The sequence below is a fragment of the Myiozetetes cayanensis genome, unplaced genomic scaffold (genome assembly GCF_022539395.1).
Source record: "Myiozetetes cayanensis isolate MyiCay16 unplaced genomic scaffold, myiCay2020 scf5-8, whole genome shotgun sequence".
Taxonomy (NCBI): Eukaryota; Metazoa; Chordata; class Aves; order Passeriformes; family Tyrannidae; genus Myiozetetes; species Myiozetetes cayanensis.
The window spans coordinates 32,963,961-32,979,971 of NW_026087742.1; the positions used below are offsets into that span (position 1 = coordinate 32,963,961).

Here is a 16,011-nt window from a genome sequence, read left to right on the forward strand (position 1 = left end):
TTTTTCAGAGATACTGGAAAATCTTTAGGTATTCCATAAAATCATTTTTTAAAATATGATTGAAAGTCTCTTGAAAGGTGCTTTAATTGGAGGACTGGTAGATAAAGTTGTGGTGAGTTGGCCCCAGCTGGCAGAACCCACACAACCACTCACTCGCTGCCCCTGCAGCAGGGAGAAAATTGGAAGAATGAGAGAGAAAGTGCATGAACTGAAATCTACTGCTCTGGTCCTGTTGTTCCCTCATTTTCTCCTCCTTGGCATCTTTTGTCCTTTATTAAATATTTTTTCGCAGCGGTGTCATCAGCTTGGCTGAAGGGCTCAGCTATGCCTGTTATGGTCCGTTTGAATCTCTCAAATTTACAGGATAAGGTACTTTGTAAATTAAACTTTATTTTATGAGCTCATTAAGAAATACAATAAACAACCTAGTTGCAACCATTTTCACAATAAGTGATCCCTTTTATGTCCTAAAAGATAATGGTTTAAACATCAGTTACTCAAATCAATGAAGAATTGGCTAATTATTTATGATCTCACTTTTCAAGTCTTCAACTTTTCTTAGAAGCCAATGATACTGATCTGGTGGATCCAGGGAAACTTTATAGCATCTTTCAGTATCTAAAGGGGCTACAAAAGAGCTGGACAGGGACTTTTTACAAGGGCATGTAGTGACAAGACAAGGAGTACTTGCTTTAAACTTGCTTTAAACTGAGAGTAGGTTTAAATAGATATGAGGAAGAAATCCGTTACTCTAAGAGTGGTTAGACACTGAAACAGGTTGCCCAGAGACACTGTGGATGCCCCATCCCTGGGGGTGTTCAAGGTCAGGTTGGGTCGGGCTCTGAGCAGTCTGGTCTAGTGGAAAGAGGACCGAATTAGATGATATTTAAGCTCTCTTCCAACCCAAACCATTCTAGGATGTTGTGAGTTGATACAAACAACTGTACTGTGTGAAACCAAAGGCTTCTTCAAGCTGTTATAGCTTCAAATATTGTACTGAGTGTTATGGAAGGAGTTTTAAGGGAAAGGAAAGCAGCCTGCTCCTGGGTATATGTAGTTAACGTATTTCAGAATTGCCACTAAATGAACATGTTCATTTGTTCAAATAAGATATTTTCCAAAAAATGCTTTGCAAGGATATTGCATTTTAGTTAATGTTGAAGTACTTATATAACATTTAAATTAGTGTAGGATTTTCTTATTAGCCAGCACAATAGTAGGTTCAGGAGTGGAGGGAACATGCAGCATTCGATCTTTCTTTCCTCATCTCCACTCTGTAAAACTGTATGGATTTTGTTGCAAAGTCTTCTTTGGGTCTGTTCATTAATTGTTTTTCTTAAAAAAAAAAACCACGCAGTTTTTACCTTAGATGCATTCCTTTTTTTAATTTGAAATTTTTTATATCTTTTTCTTTAACAGAACCTGTTCATCCAAAAGGTATTTATGATCCCTTGTGTTTTATGGCTTTCATTTTTCTTGAAATATTTTGTTCTAAATCAGTCAAACCTGTAGGATTTTTTAATTTTTCATCTTTATTTGCTTTTTAAAATCAGTATTATTTTCTAAACTTTACTCAGTTTGACAAGTATTTTGGTGCTTCTGACATGGTTTTTCAATTCAATTTGACCATATTTGGAGCCCTAAAATGAACTGTTACTAGGAGACAAAACAAAAAAGTGTAATACACAGGAAATGACATCCTGTTTAGGGCCACTTGTTTTCTTGTCCCTTACACTAGGAGTTTTCAATCTCTCTTCTCTCACCTCTCCTTCACAAATAATTACTTCCTACTTCCTTTTGGACATCCATTTTTATGAGAAGGCAACAAATTGGGGAATATAAAAGTTGTTATTTCCAGTATTTCATCGTTCATACCTGATATTTCCATTTCATCATGACTACCTAGCAACTCTGACATTCTGATTTGCTTTAGAGCTTCTTCAGCCAAAGATGGCATCTAGTTCCAGAAAATGTATGTCATGTCAATCTCTGTGTGGCTTTTCTGAGCAGACAGCCTACATATACACTATATCCTCCTCCCAAAAAGACACTGTCACTCAAATCCTGACCTTATCGAAACCTTCAAGATTTCTGTGGGCTCTGGATTTTACCACTGGGTACAACAGACGTGTCTTTCCTCTGAAGGATGGAAGCCCTTTAATTTCTACAGTACCACTCATAAGTGGAGGGAATATAAACCTGAATAGGTAAAGGGAGCTCTCAGCTGTTCTTTGGAAATGGAGGCTGGAATTGCATCTTTTGGGATAGATAAGAAGTCATTCATCAGCTATCCTGTGGTTATTAGGGTAGTTTTCTAGGAGTTAGCCACTTTAAATGAATCCTTGTAGGTTGATTCTTATGGTTGGTCACCAAAAGTGACAAACACTCCTTGCAACACTTTTTCTCACACCAGTTCTGTATATAACTCCTTTAAAAATTTCTTCCTTTTCAGCAAATATTTTGGCTGTGACTTTAGGGAGGTCTGAGATTTGGGTGCTTGCTTCACCAGAATAGAAATATAGAGAGGTCTCCTGAGTTCCACTTAGGAAAACAAGCTGTAAACAGTTTAGTCCAAGGTAACACAAAGGGAATGCTTTAATTTTCACACATATATTTTCACTTCTGAATAGTGGAACACAATCTAGTTAGGCAGTTGCACGATTGTCCCAAAGTGAAATAGCTGTCTCGGCTCTAATCTTGCCCTCTTATTCTTCCAATGAGGCTTTTTGATTAACTTTTTATTCTTAGGATAGCAATTTGTACCAAGGATCTAATTAGAACTTTATGTAACACAGCCAAAGTCCTCCTTTTGCAAGTCTGTCTCACCTCAGTCCTGCTAATCTTGCAGCTTTCAGTATGGAGCATTCTGAAATATCTGATATTTCAAGCTATCTCCTCTGGTTGAAAACAATTTCATCTATTGAGAATCGAGAACAGGGTTCATTTGATTCTTTTGTCCCGGTAAGGAAAACTGTAATATATCTTTAAAATAAGGCATGTTTTCAAAATTAAAGTTCTGAGGGTTAGGCTTCTTTTGGGGGGAAAATGGATTAAACTGAATTCTGTTGAGTTGAATGAACTCAGCTCTCTGACCACAGGTCTTTTGTATTTCTTTCTGATGAAAGGATGATGGATAAAAACTGTCTTTTATAAAAACTGTACTTTATAAAAGCTGGTGATTCTGTGGAGAGAATGTATAGTTCTATATATCTGGAGTTAAAAGACAGGGACAATATTTCTATTTTATCATTAATGATAAAGGAAAGAGAAAGGTGCATTAAAAAAACATGAAATTGAGATGTAGCTTTTAAATGGAGTATTTGTCAACTGTATATAATAATATAAATTGAACATATAGGTATTACTGCTTATCACCAAATGACATACAGTAATATGATATTGTGTATCATGTATAAAATAAAACAATTAATTTAAATGATCTCTTCTATGTTTATATCAATATGTCTTACTAATTTTAATTCAAAATATTTTGAAAAAACAATTTATTTATGTTAATGTCATGTGCACTGGAAATATTTTAATAGCAGATGCAGGACGATGCTTCTGGTGACTGGGTTAGGTAAGCCAGGTGGAATGTGCTGGAAAGGCAAGAGGGCATCTTTCTTCCATGTATCTTCATTTCATGCAAAATATAAATTTAATGGGATTATTTTGAAATGAAAATATGCTAATATTGTGTAAAGATACATATATCTGAACTGTCAAGTATGTTATCAACAATTTGAAGAATTATTCATTTCTAACTGTATCAGATCAGTATTGAGTTAATAAGTGAGCAAAAATGTCTTCAATACCAGATGGGCTGATAACAAAAGATACTTGGCCCCCTATTTGTGTATGAGTAGAGAGCTTATACTGTAATCAAATAAGACATTTCAAAATATGTCACAAAGCTTATAGTAGCATGTGAAAGATGGGCTGACTTTAACTTTGGAGTCTCTTGATTTCTCCTTGTTACAGCTGCCCTAAAAAACCTTGTGCCTCCCACAGATTCTGTGTTCTTCTTGCTGTAATATTTTCTATGTCATTTTTCTCCCATTCCTCTGAAGCACACGATGTTCCCATTTCTTGTCCTCCCAGCCAAACATTTATTTAGTATCAGGGTCAGGTCTGCAGTGGGATTTTATGTGTTAGTACTCAGAATTGGTGCACCTGCCTGTGAAGTTGGTTAGCTTTTGGAAAGGACCATCACATTAGGTGTTAATTTTTCCCAGACGTCCTATGGCGAAAGTCAGGATTTACAACAGGCTGAGAATGGTAAATGTGATATTTCTGGCAGGCATCATGATGTACTGGATGAGGGGGATATTTTCTTTTGGAGGGTGGGATTGATACCTATAAGATAGGGTAGGAGGAGACTGGATCTGTCCAAAGGGTTCTGGGGAAAGGCTGCCTCGTGTCTGAATGTCAGTTTCTTGGAATAGATGTTGAACTGGTTTTGAGGTTGAAACACCGCTGTACAGGCGCAAGAGAAATCTGAGTTCCTGAAGCCGAATATTTTTATGACTGCGCTCTTTGATTCCTGTGTTCTACCTACCTCCTGCCGTAAGCAGACAGCTCTGTTTATGTTACTAAATGCTATGCTTAGTCCTTTTCCAGGTGCTGTCTCCTAGCACCTGGTGTATAATGCATAACTTCCACTGGAGTTTTTTTGTCAGGAAATGTTTTCTTTTTCCCTTACAGTAATCAAAGCTTATTTCTGAAAGTCCTCTCCTGGAGCTTTTCCATTTAAAAAAAAAAAAAGAGAAACAAGCAACCATCATATTAGAGACAGAGGACACAATCAGGAGCTACTTATTATTGTTATTATTGCTATTATAGGAAGAGGCTGCCTTGATGTTATGAACCATTTAATGTTCCAGTGTTTTTGGGGATCATGTTAAATTCATGAAGGATTACTGTGACGTTTGGAGCTCCCCTAATTGATCTTGGTAAATCAGTTCTGACAATTTTTAGGTTTTATTTCTCTGTGATTGTTACATCTGTTGTTCGATACAGTGACAATGGAAGGTCAATGTTATCTTGTGTACAAGGAAGGTTGTTTCATTTTGTGGGATAAGTGGCTTTTAATCAGACACATTCACATAGCAAATCCAGAGAGCACAGAGCTTTCCTAGTCTTGTCCGGATCACCGCTAGTTATGCGTACAAATAGCAGCATCCTAAATATTTGTGTTCTACAAAGCAGAAAATATGTCTTTATGTCAGTAACTAAAAGGTATATCTTATAATCTAAGAACAGTCATGTGTCAAAGTGGTGAGTTGTGTTACTTTTTGTGCCTGCCTCATGAGAAAAAGGGCAATGTTACTTGCTGCAAGATAAGTCCTTGTTAAAATTGCCACCATCAATTTTAATTCACTTTAAGATAATAATTTTTTACTCAGTGTTTCTTTATCCAATTCTAGCCAAAATAACACTGCTCAGAAATGACAGAATGCTAAAATGTAAAGATGGGGAAAGACCTCATAGGTCACACTGCCCATCTGTCAGAATGTGAATATTGCCTACAGTACGTATTTCAGTGCTTAGTCTAAGTTTATGCAAAGGCAACAAGGCAACAAGGCTCTGATGTCTCCCCTAGAGAGACTATACTATAGTTTTTTGAATTTGCCACACAGTTGTTATCTGTGTATAAAATCTGCTTGGATGCCCTTCACATGAAACTGAAAAATATTTCCACATTAAAATTAGCAAAATATTTGTTGAAAAGCAGGCAAGTATAATTTTCCTATATGGATTGTTTTTCAGCATCATTCATAACACCAAAGATTTGTGGGTTTTTTTATGTTTCTTCCTTTTAGTTCAGCTTCTGAAGTCTATCTTTTTAGTATTGATTCACCTACTTACACCCATAATCTAATTATTTTAGGTTCACAAGGATGCTCTTCCCTTGATTATTTCTTAGTAGGAATTGCCTTCTTTTTTTCCAGGCCTATAACTTTGATTAAGTCAGGTGTATTGTTAAGGTCCTGTACAACTTCTTTGAAAGACTGTTGGTCTTGCTGTACTCACCAGGCATGCTGATTGCATTTCTCAGAATTACAATAACCCCTGGCACTTTCTTTGTTTAAGCCATGACATATAGAGCTCCTTTTGTGGCACTGTTGCTTCTCATCTCAAGTTGAGTCCCTTTACATGTTTTCATTATTCTTCAAACTTATGGTGCTATGTTGTGTTGATTTTATGTTTTGAAATTTTTTGCTCAATCCTATTTCTTAGGATTAAGAGGTCAACAGCAATGCATTTTAATAGACTATATGTTAGGAGAAGAAGGTGTGCCTTTCCTCATGGAAAGCTCTCTATAGAGAACACGTAAGGATATATATAAAAGAATAATCAATTGCTACTTTATGTGTTTCTGTTTTTACACGATAACTTTCCTTGTGGCTGCAGCACTGCTTCCACTTCTTTTTTGGTGAGAGACTTTATTGTGGCCTTACAGTACTTGAAGGGGTCCTATAAGAAGGATGGGAACAGACTTTTAAACAGGGCCTATTGTGATAGGACAAGGGCTATTGGTTTTAAATTAAAATATAATTGATTTAGATTAGATATAAGAAAGCAGTTTTTCACAATGATGGTGCTAAAGAACTGGCACGGGTTGCCTTGAGAGGTGGTGGATGCCCCATCCCTGGAAATGTTCAAAGTCAGGTTGGAGGGGCCTCTGAGTAACCTGGTATCATTGCACATGTCCCTGCTCATTTCAGGGGGCTTAGATGGAGATTAAAAAATGGTTGGCAAGCCCTATAGTAAAGTATCAAATAAGTGTAATTTTTGTAATAGAGCATCTCCATTGAGAAATGCATTTTAGGTCACAACAGACTAAACCATGTAAAAGAGTTGATTCCCCCTCAGCCCTGGGTAGCTGCAGTTCACATGTGGATGTTTCTTTTCTTTTGAAATGATGTACTGTGGGCGCAGTTATAACTGCAGTTATAACTGCACCCACAGTAAATAACTGATCTCGCAGTTATTTAGACTTTGAAACAGGCTGTCAGCAACTGATATATTTGGAATTATTTTGTTAATTTTGTTCATCATGTAGTGATTCTGGGACATAAAGGGACACTTTGGGACATCAATTAAAACTTCTCCAGAGGACGTTAGGTTAGAAGCCTACTTCCACTGACATAAAAATCAAAACATTCTTGGCTCCAGCACAGACTAACTCAAATTTGAGTTTATTGCAGATATTCAAAATCAAGCTTATTTCTTCAAGATCTTCCTATATAGTTAAATATGTATTAATTCAGTGAAAGCACTTGACAAAATAGCTTTGCCTCTATATATACTTAGACAGAATCCATGAGTTAATTAGTTGTATTTTATAGACCATAGTAATCCACAGCTCTTCTCGTGGCCAGTTCAGTGCTGAAACAAGTTCAATGGTGATTTTGTCATTTGTACTATTAGAAATTTTCCAAAACTCTGTCTTTCTTCTGTATTTCTTATTCTTTTCTCGATATGGAGAATTTTAGCTGTGGCATTAGTAAGCCTTGTTTTCTTCTGCTATTGCCAAGCAGAGTTGATCACTCTTTGGCACTGATTCCATTCTTTCTGGGCTGCTGTTTACAGTGCTCAATGTAATGGATTAGTTCCTGACAGCACGTGTTTCGTTCTTTGAAATTCATGTTCTGATAAACCTCTTGAACAGATACTGAATTCTTTCAAAGTAATTCCTCTATTTCAGATTTAGTTTTGCATTCTCTGTTTTTATTCTCTTTACCTGCATTGTAATTTTTAGTTTATTTGTTTCTGTGTTTTTGAGGCTGGTTATAAAAGCCCCTGCACAGGAATAAATGTTACACTCAAACTTCAGGTATTTCAGGATGTAAAAAGGTAATGGAATAAGATAGTGGATAATTTCTTTGTAGGCTTGGTGTACCGTGATTTTAAAAATAAAAAGTCATACTGTGGGCAAGTCAGCCTTCACTTTTGAAGAGAAAGGAGGGAAAGCCAAAAATGAGAAAATACCATAATAAGAAAATACCATAATTGAAAGTGCAGTCTAGATCAAGCCTTCCATCATTTGTGTTGGGATCACACATGCATTTGTTTTTCCTCTGGCCCCACTTAGCATTTGGAGAAAGTGTGGAAGTATTTATAGATGTGGTTTAGTTGTGGCTTTGGCAGTCCTTGGTTAACATTTGGACTTGATGACCTTAGAGGTCTTTTGAAGCCTAAATGACTCTATGATTGTATGAAAGAATTGTTTTGCTTTTGTTTTTCTCTCTTGGGAAGGAGTTTTATCTTTGTGCACGCCAAGGCTGAAAGAAAAAAAGAAAAAAGAAGCATGCAGCTGGATTAAATAGGATGATTAAAATCACAGAATCATAGAATATTCTGAAGAGAATCATCAAACCCAACTCCTAGCGCTGAACAAGACATCCCCAAGAATCACACCATGTGCCTGAGAGCATTGTCCAAATGCTTCTTGAACTCTGCCAGGCTTAGTGCTGTGACCACTTCCCTGTGGAGCCTGTTCCAGTGTCCAACCACCCTCTGGGTGAAGAACCTTTTTCTAGTATCCAGCCTAAGCCACTGCTGACATAACTTCAGGCCATTCCCTCAGGTCCCGTCACTCGTTGCCAGTACCTTGCCCCTGCTCTTCCCCTTACGAGGAAGTGACTCCCCATCAAGGCCCTTCACCATCTCCACTGCCCTCTTTTGGATGCTAATGTTTGTATGCTTATAGATATCTGTCTATATTTATACATATGTACATGTCCACTTGCTACTTAGTCGTGATCATTGTAGAAGTGTAAAATCCAATTGGAGAGAAAGACTTTTTAAAAAAAAAAAATGAAGAAGTAGAATGCACTCATGGATAATGCAACACATTAATATCCTATCAGGTTAAAAGATCTTGACAGATGTTTGATAGGTAGTGACAGGAGAGTGGAGATAAGAGCAGAGATCAGAGCCGAAATCTGTGTAATAAATTAATGTTATGGCCCATTCACTTTCAAAAAGCCAAGAACATGTTCTGAAGTGGTATATGTAAACACAGGATTTAGGCCTAAATTTCTGACCAAAGCTGGAGCACTGGTGTAAGACGCTGAATCAATTTCTTTTGTGAGCCAGTAGAGATATGATAATGAGACCTCTGTGTGAGTCCTAATATGGCACTTGGCATCCTAGAATGAGGCAGATGGATCCACCCTGTCTGGTGATAGGAAGGTGGTCACCTCAAAATTTAATGCATAACAACATTTAGTTGAATAATATCTTCACTGGGAAATCTGATGTACCATAATTATCCCTCATTCTCTATAGGGCTTTTCTCATTGACATTTCTGTGTCCTTCGCTAGATCTTATATTGGACAAAAAGTTACCTAGTATGTTAATCATTGCTAATTCAAATTGCTAGCAGATAAGGGGAAACTTCCAGGGAAACTTCAAAACTGTAAAGTAGGTGCTTTCTTGCCATTCCCTCTGAGAGCCTATGGATCCACGTAGAAATGCTAGGTTTTCCTTGGGTCTAAATATTTTTTTTTTTTTTTAATGATGTCACATAATACAATTTTAAACAGGAAATAATTCCTTCAGATTAAGTGAAAACCAATGTAAAACCCCAAATCTGAACATAAGGCCACCTTCTTTGAAAGGTACAATTCACATTTAAATTAAGTTACTTTATATAAGGTTGCATTATATACATAGGGAGTGGTCTTGAGGATTTCTTGAGGCATTTTGCTGCCTGCAGCCTGCAAGCAAAGCTGCTTTTCACTTCTTTTTTATGTCTCCTAAGTAGAGGTAGGATTGTTTGCTGTAATGTCATTCTTTAGATGTTCAAAGAGGTTCCCTATCTTTTACATTTTCTGATTAATAACAAAGAAATGACTTTTTATCCTTCTTAGTCTTACGTTTTGTAATTCAGTGGTAACTACAAAAAGGGTTCTGTGTGTTCTGTGATCTTGAGGCCTCATAGCGTGCCAGAGAATTACTATTTTGACATCTAAATTGTCATTTAATCTTTCCTGCCATTGTGTGTAAATGCAAATCTATTTCTTACAATTGAGAAAGGAAACTCTTGAAAATATGAAATGAATTTTAACTAATTCAGCATTGATGTCTTACAGCCTTAAACAGTCTGACACTATATATCTGAGAAATGCAGCATGCCCTATTCATGTACAAATATAGGAGCTGCTCCAATTTGTAATATTAAGACACAAAATGCTAGCATTTTGAAGTAAAATAAAACTGCAAATGTATATTCCAGAGAGTGGTTTAGCTGCCTGGGGTAGCTGCCTGGAAAGATAAGCCCTTAACTCTGACATACAGTTCACAGAGTCCATTGTCTGCAGAAGATGGCAATAAGCCACTGACAACTCAACTTACTCTTAAAACGGTAGTACATACACTGTGGTATTACTCTAAATTTCACCACCTCTTTATTTTGAGTTTACTTAAATGTAATAATGCAAGTAATGATGGTGATTCCTTAACAGGGAAACAAGCAATATAGAGTTCTGAGTCAAATGTGCTAAACGCCTCAAGTTGCACCAGGGGAGGTCATGATTGGATATTAAGGAAAATCTCTTCACTGAAGGGTGGGCAAGCATTGGAATAGGCTGCTTAGGGAAGTAGTGGAATCACTGTCCCTGGAAGTGTTCAAAAAAAGGTAGATGGGGTGATAAGGGACATAGTTTAGTGGTGGACCTGGCAGTGCTGGGTTAATGGTTGAACTTGAGGTCTTAGAGGTCTTTTTCAACCTTAATGATTCTGTGATTCCATGAAATTAAAATTGCAGCTAGGAATGAGCATAAGTGGGCAGTTTCTAAATGATCACATACTTGATTATGTTTTCTAGTTAAGGAATAATGTACTGTGCTCATTATTTATAAAACAGTTACCACTTAACTATGCAAGTGATTTCATGCTCTGGTGTTGAATACAGCACTGCATAGTAGAAACAGTTAAAATAAGGAGTTATGAATGCTGAACAAAGATAGAAACTCAAAATAATATGGATAGTCTCTACAACTGTCAGTGCTATAAGCAAAACCAGTCAACCAGGACAATTCTAGCACTCGTGGTAGAGGGAAAGTTCATCTTGTCTGAGAGGCATGAGTCATGTCCTACACTTGTAGAGAATTTGGTAGCAGAGTAAATGTTCATGAACTAGAACGTGTGCCTTTTTATTCTCTTTCTACTAGCTTCAAGTGCTTTCACTCTACCTTATAAATTGTGCTTTTGGCAGAAAAGCAACTAGACCGTCTGACTTGCTGCAAGCAGAACAATCTCATATATATTTGTGGAAGCAAAGTCTGTTGTGCTCAAGTCCTTTAAGAAGAAAAATAAAAAAATCTTCCTTCTTATTTTTTCCCCAAAGCTATTCAAGTTTTGTCTCAGCTATGCCAATCTGTTACTGCAGCTGTCAGTGTGATGCCTTTTCTTCAAAGCACAGAGATAGTTCAGCTGAAAGTGCTGCTTCTAATCAAGGACAGGAGAAAGGTCTGTGCACGGACCAGGAGCTATAAGGCTGACAGCCCACATGATAAATTATCAGCTTATTATAATACTTAATGTATAGTTAAGTATGGGGGCATACAGGAAGGTGAATGAAGAATGGGGCAAACAGGATCACTCAGTTTACTGCACTCAGTAATATTCACTCTTCTGGTGATTGGTTTGGTTTTATTTTGCAGTTGGGAAAACCTCAGTAAAGTGTAATTCATTGTCTTGCTTAAGACTGAAGAGCAGGTCAAAGGGCAAAGCTAGGAATAAAGTAATTAGTTTCCAGTAAGCTATTTCTTCTCACCCAGTCTCAAACCAAGATAGAGAGTATATATGTATGGGTGGGTATATAGGTTATGAGAGATAAGAGGTAGTGCTGTCTCAAAGACACAGTGGGTAGAGGTTATTGAGAGAATCTAGACAATTTTTTGCATGCCTTTGTTAATTTATGTACAATTGGAAGTACTGTTGATAAGTTGTCACTGAGAGATTTCTCAGTGTTCTGAAGTACAGAGATACCTAACTATCTTTTTTGAGAATTTGGTGAACCAATACGTGTGGCATGTTTTCAAGTCAGCATAGATAAAGACACATCATCCTGGAAGGTAAAATCTTTCTGACTCTCTGTCGATACTGATTGTCTCGACTTATCCCTTCAGTAATTTCACTGGGATTACAGGACTATTTTGATGCCATTGTGTACTCCATGGCTAGCACTATGTTTAAGGCTCTCTCCAGTGATTGCAAACTGTCTTTTCAACTTTACATGATTGAAATCTCTCACTTTTCTTTAAATCTTGAACTACAAACAGGGCCCAGCTAATAAAATCATCTCAATTTCCTGCACTTTAATTCAATGTTGGAGCTCAGGAAGTCAGCATTTTTCAAATTACCAGATATATCAGAGAGACCAAAGCAAAATGTTGTATTAAATCGTTTTTGTCATTAAAAAAACCCAAAACCAAAACAAACAAAAAACCCCAACCAAACAAAACCACAAAACCCAAAAACCAACCAAACAAAAAAACAACAAACAAACCCCCAAAAAACTAAAAAGACAAGTCATCACACAGATGCACTATCCCACACATGCACAGATGCAAACACAGGCACAGATATGAACAGGAAGAACAGAAAAGGAAAATGTACTGATGGTATTAGTTGTGACAATGGTTGTAGTCACTATATCCATCTGAAACTATTGCTCTGTGAATTTTTTCATGCCTATCTGTCTGATTAGGATAAATGTCTCAGTAGCAGAAAATAATCAGTTTGATAGTTTAGTTTAATTTTTCCAATCAATAAAAAGTACAATAAGAACAGTGTTGAAATGAACCCTGAGAGATATTCTGGCCTGAAAAGTAATTATTTACAGGCTGTGTAGAAGGACCAGTCAGGGAAGGATCACACCATTCAGAGGAGCTTCAAATGCTCAGACTTTTACTGTGGAAGGGATGATGGACCAAGCGATAACCTGGGGATCAGAATTAGGTAGGAAGCTAATAAATGTAAGCATTCTGGTGGATGTCTCCAGGAAGTTTTGTCAAGGCTTATGGAGAACAGAGGGAGGTGATTACACAGAGGGAGGTCAATTTACAAAGGTTAGGCTTTGCCTTACCAGCCTAACAGCTTTCTGTGATGAGAAGACTATCCCTGTGGATTAGGAAAAATCAGTAGCTGTCATTTGCTTTGATTTTATCAAGGCCTTCAGCACAAATTTTGCTTTCAACCACACGAGAGAGAAACTGAATGGATGGATGTACTTACTAGAAGATGAGTGGGACACTGGTTAGACCAGATCCAAAGGGTAGTGGTCAGCAGTTCAAAGTCCAGTTACTGATGGCAAGTTTCTTGTGGTTTTCATACAGAGTTGATTATGGGTGCTAATGCTGTTTAACATCTTCATTAATAACCAGAATGATTACGTAGAGTGCACTGTCAGCAAGGTTTGAAATAATACCAGACTGGGAAGAGCAGATGATACATTGGACAGTTGCTGTTCAAAGGAATCTCGATAGGTAGGAGAAATGGGCTGAGGGGAACATCATAGAGTTCAATGGACAGGAGTTCCTGCCCCAGGACAGAATAAAACATGGAGCAGTCCTGGCCAGGCACAGTCCAGCTAAGCTGCAGCTTTATGGAGTGGAGAACAAGTTGCACATGAGTCAGCCATGTGCCCCTACAGTGGTTAAGGCAAATGGCAAATTGGGATGCACTAAAAGCAACCTGGGAAGCAGTTTGAGGGACATCTCCTCATCACCTGCCGCACTGCCCTGGGAGCACTGTATCCAGACCCAGATTCCCCACTGTGTTAAAGTGTGTTGGGTGGAGGATAACCAAGATGGTGGCGCACACAACAGTGACTGGGTCCAAGCACAGAACATTCAGTAAAAAAGAAAACTTGGTTTGTTTGCCTTGGAAAAGAATAGTCTGTGAAAAGAATCTATTTGCTGTCTTCAACCATCTGAGGCATGCTTAGAGAAGGGTGCAGGATGAAGAATGCGCAGATTCTGCATCTGCTCATAAGAGGAAGTAATAACTGAGTTTTCAAAAGAAATTCCAGGTCCCCTAAATGTTATTTTTTTGTGGTGTTCTCACATGTGCTAGTTTCTTATTTCTTTAACTTTACTTCAGGAAAATCTGATACAGATATAAGGCTTTGTTCCTCAATAGGTTAGAAGAGATTGGTGATGATATGAGAATGCTTTGAAAAATTACTTCTGAAAGATGTTTGTTATTTTAATAGATATTGTTTTTTAAATGAGTGGAAAGATGCTTTTATTCTTAAAATTGCAAACTTTGTTTATAGTTGGTAATAGACCAACACAGTTGGTAAAAATAAAAAGAAGATGGCATCAATACTATAAAAAAAACCCAAGCATTTTCTACCTATAGCAAAGGAAGTACTCTTTAAGTGTATGGAGTTAAATATTCATGAAAGTAAAAATTGTGATTCTAAAAAGGAAATCCTTTGTTTAACATTCAGTGATAATATAATTATAAATAAATCCATATTCCTGAAGCTAAAAATATTATGATCACATGACCTTCAGCTTTTACCTATCACTTCAGTGTGTCCAGTATTATGGGACATAGTGAAAATAACTGGGTATGGGTGTATAATGTCTTCTCAGATACTAAGCATTTTACTATTAAATTGGATTTTACCATGACAACTGATACATGCCATGAAATGTAGACACACTAAATTGTATGCATTTCAGTTTTTATTTGTGGCTTACACCGTTGGATAGAAATAATGGCATTAATCAGCTGTCGTCCAGTAACATAAAATTTCTTCGAACACAGAATTATCTTTCAATAATTGCACTAAAACTAGGGGAAAAAAACCCTGTGATATTCTCACAGTATTTGAATTGTTGCTTCAATGTCACATTCTTAATTTGGGTTGTTACTTAGGTTTTGAAATCCTGCAGTGAATATTTGACAATAGAAATACCATCAGTGTTTTCAGTAGTGCCATGTTCATGCCTACCATGCACAAAAAGACACTGTGGTCTCTATGAATTTAGAGTACAGACAGTCATTCATTGACAAATATACACTGTAGGTAAATAGAACTAGAGAGCTACTGTGCCAAGCATTAGTGTTTTAACCACCCCATGACAGTGCCTGAAGAGTCTTTGCTGCCCAAGCAGGCACTAATCAGGCAGCGAAGGGATGCCTCCATCACTTTTGTACTGTGCTGACTACATGTTGATCCTTCTCCTGAGTCCTTGAGTTATTAACAATCCCATCTCAGTAGTCTTTCCTCAGTTTGACATTTTACTGATGGTCCTTGCCTCTGGCCTACGCTTTCTCACAACTTTGTAGTTTTCTCCAGAGTCAGAGCCGAGATTATGCAGCTGCGTCAAATCAGAGCTCAGCCTTGGATCAGTACCACTGAATCCCAGTGTGGGAAGAGGAAGAGGTTAGGGCACTTCAAGCGGCTGGAAACTAGCCTGAATATGAGTTTCATCAATAAATTAAAGATCAGGTTGGGCAGCTTTGCAGATCCACAGATCTTTTTAATTGGAACTGCATTTCAATCTGAACCTTAGCTGAGTGCATACAAACAATCCGGGATATGCAGCCTTGACATAAATGTCATAGTATATGTGCATATACATATACTTCATAGCCTATATAATACTTCTAAGTAGTGTAAACATTAAATGTTGATATTCATCCTCTGTAAAGACCTTGGTTTTGCACACACTCAAAAGGTGGACTTGTAAGGTAGGGAAGCTGAAACCCTCAACCACAACATCCCCTAACTGTAAGTTGAGTACATCAGGTTTCTTATAGTTCTACTGAAAAATGAACGACTAGATATTATATATTCAGGATGTGATCCCAAGCCTAATGAAATTTCAAAGAAAGACCACAGTGAGCTGTGGTTTGGAGGCTGAGAATCTATTTCCTTCAGCCTTAATTGATTGAACAGTGCCCAAAGTTATGCGCTGTTGTACAATTTGAATTCAATGGGAAGACAGGCTTTTAGACATTTAATTTAATGTATCATT

At 37.3% G+C, this 16,011-nt stretch overlaps 1 protein-coding gene across 24 annotated transcripts in view; it reads left to right on the plus strand.

The window, feature by feature from the left end:
- The window catches only part of DLG2 (discs large MAGUK scaffold protein 2), a 996,215-nt gene that overhangs the window by 582,855 nt on the left and 397,349 nt on the right, over window positions 1-16,011 (plus strand). The window contains exon 1 of one of the 24 annotated variants that reach the window (XM_050332295.1): window positions 2,829-2,961. The exons of the other annotated variants lie outside the window; for them this stretch is intronic. Within the exon in view, the coding sequence (XP_050188252.1) occupies window positions 2,857-2,961 (105 nt within the window). The 5' untranslated portion in view covers window positions 2,829-2,856. Of the gene's footprint in view, window positions 1-2,828; window positions 2,962-16,011 lie in introns of those variants that run through there. 24 annotated transcript variants of the gene reach the window in all.